General features: G+C 41.9%; 1 protein-coding gene across 1 annotated transcript in view; it reads left to right on the top strand.

The window, feature by feature from the left end:
• The window catches only part of Spata9 (spermatogenesis associated 9), a 26,001-nt gene that overhangs the window by 4,133 nt on the left and 14,237 nt on the right, over positions 1 to 7,631 (top strand). Inside the window, exon 3 of the mRNA XM_005356556.3 lies at positions 3,140 to 3,367. Within this exon, the coding sequence (XP_005356613.1) occupies positions 3,140 to 3,367 (228 nt within the window). The remainder of the gene's footprint in view (positions 1 to 3,139; positions 3,368 to 7,631) is intronic.

The raw sequence follows: 7,631 nt of genomic DNA, 5'->3' as shown, positions 1-7,631 counted from the left end.
AGAAGAAGAAGAAGAAGAAGAAGAAGAAGAAGAAGAAGAAGAAGAAGAAGAAAACAAGTAATAGTGCTTTGACATCATCACAAATATGGCACTCCACATGAGAAATGTAGGCAGCTGCCCCTCCCTGTCATCGTTTGTTCAGAGTGCAGGCGAGAACCACGCCTGCTCACATGTGCGTGTGCATGCGCATGCAAACGTTGCATTTGCTTTCTTACATCAGTTTCCTGAGGGGGCCGGGCATGTCTTTCTGGGAAAGGGCCAGTTCTACGGTTTGTAGTTGGGAAGATACAAGTGATCAAGAGCATTGCCTTGTTGGAAGTAACAAAGCCTTGTAAAGTATATGGGAAAATTTTTGTTTGTTGGTTTGGTTTTTTTTTTTTGGCTTTATTTTAAAGAAAGCGTTTTAAAAGGCATGTATAGCTGCTCATGACCAAATTGTAACAACTAAGCATTAGAGGGAAACAAAGACCACAGTCATGAGCCATAGGAAAAGACGGAAAGTCAGCCAGGATTTCACGGTGACAGCTAAATACGCCTGTATTTCAATGCAGGCTTGCATAGAAAAATATTTTTAACAATCGTTCATATTTTGATCAACTTAAATTATCTGAGCCCTACATGAGATCAGAGCTGACCAAATTATCAATGATAATTAACCTTATTTTTATATAAGACAAAAAAAGCAAAAAGGAAAATGTAGAAGGGGCGTTGGACAGATTGATTAGTCGTCTGGTGGGATAAATCAATTTGCTTAAGAGAAACAGTGACTCCAGCAGTGGCGTAGTGAAGACGCTAAAGCCAAATAGTGCATGACAGCAACTCCACCACTCAAGGGAGAGGAAGGAGGTCCAGAGTTTGAGCCCAGTGGAGTTTGAGACTAGTTTGGCTTAGACAGCATGACTGTGTCTCAGAACAATCAGAAGAAAGTCAAAGACCCTGTCATGTAGAAAATAAGGAGAGGAATCTGCAGAAGTAACAGTATCAGTTCCTAACTGCCACCATGGTAGATTTCCCCAAACACTGACCACTCGAACACGAACACGGAGACAAAGTTTACAAGGGGAAACAAGTTCCCATGCCACGAACACGGAGACAAAGTTTACAAGGGGAAACAAGTTCCCATGCCCGTTTGTCCTGACTACTCTTAGTAATAACTACCGTGAGGGAGAGTGTAGGTGAACTGCAGTCACAAGCCAGAACAAACCAGTGCCAATCCCAGCTGGGGGAGGAGCTGCAAAGGGTCAGGCAGTGGAGCCTCGGCCTCAGGGAAGAAAACCACAGCAGGTCACTATCCCTTTGGCCTGTTTTGATCACTTTGTTTTTAGATTGCTTTCCTCGGTGTGGCTTAGGAGGGGAGCAATTTCAGCTGTCTGGATAGTACTAGCTAGTGTTGCTGCTGCCTGGGAGACCGAGAACTTTTCAGAAAAGTTAACAGAACAAACCATATCAGGACACCAAACAGGGCAAAAATGCATCATCACGGTGGGCTAGACCATCTTCCAGTTGTCGTCAATGAAAAATACTGAACAGTAAGAAAAATACTAAAATCTGGTGATGTCTATTTTTAAAGTAAATATATAAAATGTAAGCTCTTAGGTGAGCACATGTTCACTGCAAAGAAAAAAACTTAACAGATACTTTCTTTTTTTGGTTTTTGTTTTTTGGGTTTTGTTTGTTTGTTTTCTGAGACAGGGTTTCTCTGTAGCTATGGATCCTATCCTGGAACTAGCTCTTGTAGACCAGGCTGACCTCAAACTCAAAGAGATCCGCCTGACCCCCCCCCCCCCAGTGCTGGGATTAAAGGTGTGTGCCTCCACCACCCGGCCAGATAGTTTCTATGTATATATTAAGTTTAACAAAACACAACAGACTCAAATGTTGCTTATCTGTAGCCAATGCCTAACTAATTTTTTCCCCTAAGGATGGTCTGATGACCCCCAACTTGCTTAAATTAGTGATGAAGCTGCCTGTTTGCTGCCTGGAATACAGTTAAGCACACTTTATGCAGTGTTGTGTCTGGTGAACAACCGAGCAGAGCGCACAAACCACATGTATATGTTAGATATTTTGATGAAGCTACAGTTTTTGTTAGAAATTGCTAGGATTTCTGAAGTGTTGACATGCAGGGTTCCTTAGACTTACTGACTGACATAGGATGTTTGATTTAGCTTCCTTTACTATATACTCTAGCTCATGAATAAAACCCTTAAACTTGCAAAAATATTTCTAATGGTCTTAAGTAACTGCTTGAATATTTCGTATATCGAGCAGTGTGTAGTTAAGAATTACTGTTTAGAGTCGAGCCTGGAAGTACAGGGCTGTAGGGCAGCAGTGCAGAGGATGAGGCAGAACGGCTGCACATCCCAGGCCTCACTGGGCTACTGAGTGGGTTCACACCCAGCCTGCACAACTTAGCGAGACCTTGTCTAAGAACAAAAAGGAGAAATAAAGCTAAGACATAGCTCAGTGGTAAAGCACTTGCCTAGCATGTACAAGATGCTGGGTTAAATCTCAAGTATTGGGAAAAAAGGAAGGGAGAAAGGAGGAAAGGAAGAAAGAAAAAGAAAGAGAGAGGAAGGAAGGAAGGAAGAAGAAAGGAAGATAGGAAGGAACAAAGAAAGGAAGGTAAGAAAGAAGAAAGAAAAACATAATCTTGTCTACTTTTTAAAACAGCCCCTAAAATCAATGTAAAAATACTACAGACCACCAGGCATAGTAGCACATGCCTTCAATTCCAGCACTCAAGGCAGGTGGTGATGGGTAGATCTCTATGAGTTCAAAGCCAACCCAGTCTATATAGAAAATTCAAGACAAATCAGGGTGACACAGGAGGACATAGTGAGACCCTGTTTCAAAAAACAAACAAAAAAGCAAAAACTCATAAATCCAATTTGAAATGAAACAATTCTATCTTTTGGTTAATTCGATTCTCAATCTTTATCCTAAAGAAAAATTAATGTGTTCACACACAAGCCTTAATTAGGGGTATCAGTAAATTGTAGAGGGTGTATTTGTTGGGCTGAGTAAGTTTACGATGTAATATACAGTGTTGCTATATACTCAGTTTCTGTTGAAAGTAAATGCTAGTAACATATCAGAGAAACATATATCAGATTCTTGTCAAAACTTACTTTTTCAGAAAAAAGATCCAGTGCAGAGAACATCCAAAGTCAGAATGGCTCTCGCTTTAGCCCAGATCAACCGGGGAACACTAATTCAAGGACTGACCAGCATCTCCAGCTCTTCCAAGTCAGTGGCCAAACTCCTGCAGCCCCAGCTGGCATGTAGACTCTTGGAGCTGAGGCACATATCTCACCGGCTGCTGAGAGAGATGAATGCACCAAGCCAACCCCTGTACAGCACGCAGGCAAGTGGGCATTGCGTTCGCATGAGCTGTGGAATGCTGACGATAAGTGAGTGTTGGGTGCTCGGCCCTTAAAGGGGCATTTATATCACCATTTCAAGGCTAACGGAACATCATGGAAGGGGTGGTGGGCAAGGGCCAGAGCATGGGAAGAAATCATGGGAAACTCCATCCTCTGGACGTGACACGCCTTCTCACCCACAAGCTCACAGCAGCGAGGGCTACCTGCACAAGGCTGAGCCCACTGATACTCCTTCAGCTGGGAAGCACTGAATGGTTGCTGAGGAGGGTGAGTCTTTTTCTTGAGTGACACAGGCACAAGTAAATTGCCTCAAACCTATCTCATACAAACACCCCAATTACAGTAGTGGGTCACCCCTCTCCCGCAAAAAGGCACGAGAGTAGGAGGGGACTTGCTGGGGAAAAGAGGGTGTCAGAGAGAGAGAGAACAGAGAGAAAAATGGAGATTATGATCAAAGTACATTATATTGCACAGAATTGTGAAAAAATAAATAACACGTTAAAACTTCTTTAAAAATAAAACTGAAGTGAATTTGGGAGCCTTCATGTGAAACAGAAAAAGTTGAATAAGAGGAATGAATGCAGCACAGTTTCTGCTTAAGTCTAGAAGGGAAAACAGTGCTGACTTTTGTTTTTTACCTTATTTAATTGAGCTGTGTAAAACTTTCCATTTCAAATAGTTCAAAGAAAATATAAGTATGATGATTTTTCAAAGCAGTTGTTTTGCTCCTCCCTCCCAGAACATTGCAATGTTCCCCAAACAATCCCTGGTGTGCTAGCTGGGGTATTCATCTATCTGGTCACTCAGTGTACCCCAACAACCTCTGGTGTGCTAACTGGGGTATCCAACTATCAGGTCACTCAGTGTACCCCAACAACCTCTGGTGTGCTAACTGGGGCATCCAACTATCAGGTCACTCAGTGTACCCCAACAACCTCTGGCGTGCTAGCTGGGGTATTCATCTATCTGGTCACTCAGTGTACCCCAACAACCTCTGGTGTGCTAACTGGGGTATCCGTCTATCAGGTCACTCAGTGTACCCACAAGTATTTATGATTATCTCTAATTATGTTTGCTGCATGGCTTCAGGGAACTTCTGTTATTTCTTGTTAAGGGAAGCAACTGTTAAAACGTTTTCAAGTCTGAATTTTTTTAAATGTTATGACCCATAACTCCAGATACCTCAAACTGGATGCTATTCAAACATCTGAACTTGCTCTGCAGGAGACTCAGAGCTATATTCATAACAAGCATCTCATGCCAGGCACATCAGCTTGAACACAGGCTGAAAGGAGAGAAAACCATGCTCACACTGGGTTAAATCCAAAAAGAAGACTCTTAGTTCATACACACAGCCCAGAGTTAAGATTCCAGGCACTTGCATAGATGATGAAGCAACGTGCTAACTTGTTTTCTTTGCATGTTTTCATTCTTTTTTCTACATCCATTCTATTTTTAGGGTATCTAAAATGACTTGTAAGTGTTTGAGGGGTCTCCCTCCTTCCAAGCTCAAGTAATTACAGCAGAAAACCAAGTTCCTGAGCCAGTGTTTCTTGGATTCACTGGTGAAAGATGGTGCACATTCAGTGTTTGCCTTTACCAGGGAAATGGGCTGCAACAGAGACATGAGACCATCTATGAATGTTTCACCTTCATGTATGTCTGTGCGTCATGTGTCAGGGATGCAGATTTGCTGTTCATGGTAAATTATTAGCTAGAGCTATATCCTGTTGGTTCCCTACTTTTCATTCAAAAGGATGACACATAACTGTGTATTTTTAAGTGCTTATATTTAATGTTGAGAGAGAGAGAGAGGAACCATGAAGTGAAGAATCAGCCTATTCCAGGGACACTGAAACACCTCCCTAGCTTCTCTTCTAAAGGGGCAGGGTATCCATTACCCTGCAATGTGTCTGCAGAAGAAAGGAGAGGGCATTATTTTGGGCACCCTCTGATATATCTGGAAGATTCATCTCTCCACAGGAATGCACTCGTTGTAGCTCTGAAAGCCTTTTGACGTTTAAAGATGCCCCTTGCTCAGAACATACAGTTTGTGCAGGAATTATGAGAAATCCATGGAGAATAATCTCTCTGTACTCATAAAAATTTAGTGGCAGAAAAATTCTGTCTTTGCATTCCACATAATGTGTGTCTGTGTGTGTTTAACCACTTATGAGAACAACAAAAACGAAGCAAACAACCAACAACTACCACCCCCCATAGACTCCACAATGTATTTGCTGTTAGCCTTGACTGACAATGAGATTTTGAGATCTGTATCATATATATCTACCTCATTTGATTAGCTTACTCTAGAGACATGTTTTGAGATGGAGTGGCTGGTCCAAGGCTGATGTGCTGTCATTGTCTGTTTTGACATCAATTTACAGTTGGCAAATATAAAAAAAAAATCCTCTTGGGGGCTGCCTAATGATGTTACTTTAACTAATTAGCAGTGAAATGGTTCAAAACACAGAAATAAGTTAGCAGAAGTTTCTCATGACCAGGAGTGAGCCCTAATGTGTTTCAGAATGCCCTTCATAAAAAGAAACACATTCTAGCCCTTTCTCCATTGTTTCACAGAGTTGATCACTGTGAAGCTGAGGTGAGCATCTCTGTATATACTTTTATGTTTTTATTAAATTGGACATGTCTACTTACATAGTCATGTATGCTTACGGTTTACAGAGACTACATTCTATTGTAAGTATCCTTCTGAAAATTCTTGGTTTTAGCTAACATTGACAAATGTAGCTGGAGTTTATCTTAGCTCCTCTCTGGTATTCTGGGAAGCAAAGATAATCTGGAGTTTGTTACTGGGAGGATGAACAATTTAATTTCCAGTTCTTTTCTTTTACAAACAGTGGCTTGGTTAGCATGCTTATAGACGTCTCCCTCCCACATGCATGAGACCTTGTCTGGGTTTGTCTCCAAGAGGGATCTTCTTTCTTCAGTCTTCACTAACTCAAACTGTACTTTAGGAAGGGTGAGCTTCCCTGAGCAACTTCTGACTCTAACAATAACTAATTCAATTTTAGAAAATTCTTAGCTAAATATTTCGCCTTTCTTTCTTTCTTTCTTTCTTTCTTTCTTTCTTTCTTTCTTTCTTTCTTTCTTTCTTTCTTTCTTTCTTTCTTTCTTTCTTTCTTCCTGGGACCAGCCTCCAAGCTTTCAGGGTTTTGTGCACCACCCTGAGAATTTCAGGCATCTTTCTAAGGCATGATCCCAAAGAGAAAATTGCAGGGCTAGGTGGGGAGCAGCTTTCTTTCCTGTTGTGGTGGTTACAGCTGTTTGTGTTTCACCTTCAGAACTGTAGCACATGTGCCCCCAGGCCACACACGCAGTTGTGTGAAGCTGTCTGGTCCAGTGAGGCTTCTCTGTTAGCTCTCTCTCTCTCTGTTCTCTTTTGTAGTCTTAGCCTTCCATGATGTTTTGGGCATTTGATTCTAGAAGGAATTCTCAGTGGCTCTGTGTATGTGTTTACACATAGCTCAGCCTGATGTGTCACTGGAGCCAGCTTTCTTTCTGCCCTACTTACTTCTCTTACAATTTAATATAAGATATCTAAATTTCTTTTGGGAAGTAAGTGAATATAATTTAACCTCTTAATTAACTCAGCAAATATTTATCAAAAGCTGGTATATAAAATTACTAGTTTAGGTCCCAGGTAGATTTTATCCTTGTTCCATGGACTACGAAGCTAACAGGACATGCAGACGCCGTCAGTCACATGTAGCAAGTGTATGACCAAAGGATGCAAAGCAGACTGTAGAAGCATTCAGAGTGACCTCTGCAGACTGCCTAGGAAACCCAGTATTCTACATGTGACTGGAAGAAAGAAGAGCGAACCAGATGACGTGGCAGGAAAATCATTAGAGGAAATGAAGGGTCCATAATGGAGGCACCTGAGTAAGAGAGAGCATGGCCTTTTAGGGAAGCAGAAATAGTAGTATGTGGTTGGAGGGAGCAGATAGAAGAGAATTTGGCGTCCAAAGTTTCAGGATATCTAAGCATTAGGGGTGAGGGAAACACTGCAGTGACTATGACGACTAGTGGTGAGAAGGCTTGTCTCAGAGAGGAAACCATTGCAGTGAGGAAAGAAACAGCAGGTCAAACCTGAAGGCACAGTGAAGGCATAGACAGAAGTACGAATGTGGGCACAGCAGCACCGGAGTCGAGGGTACAAGAGGGATGTAGGAAGTGTGAAGCATAGGAAGGAGAGGGGATGCTCTGGTGAGGTGTGAC

This window comes from Microtus ochrogaster, chromosome 19 (genome assembly GCF_000317375.1).
Source record: "Microtus ochrogaster isolate Prairie Vole_2 chromosome 19, MicOch1.0, whole genome shotgun sequence".
Lineage (NCBI taxonomy): Eukaryota > Metazoa > Chordata > Mammalia > Rodentia > Cricetidae > Microtus > Microtus ochrogaster.
The sequence above is the reverse complement of the archived record's forward strand: the minus strand, read 5'-3'. Positions and strand labels throughout refer to the sequence as shown.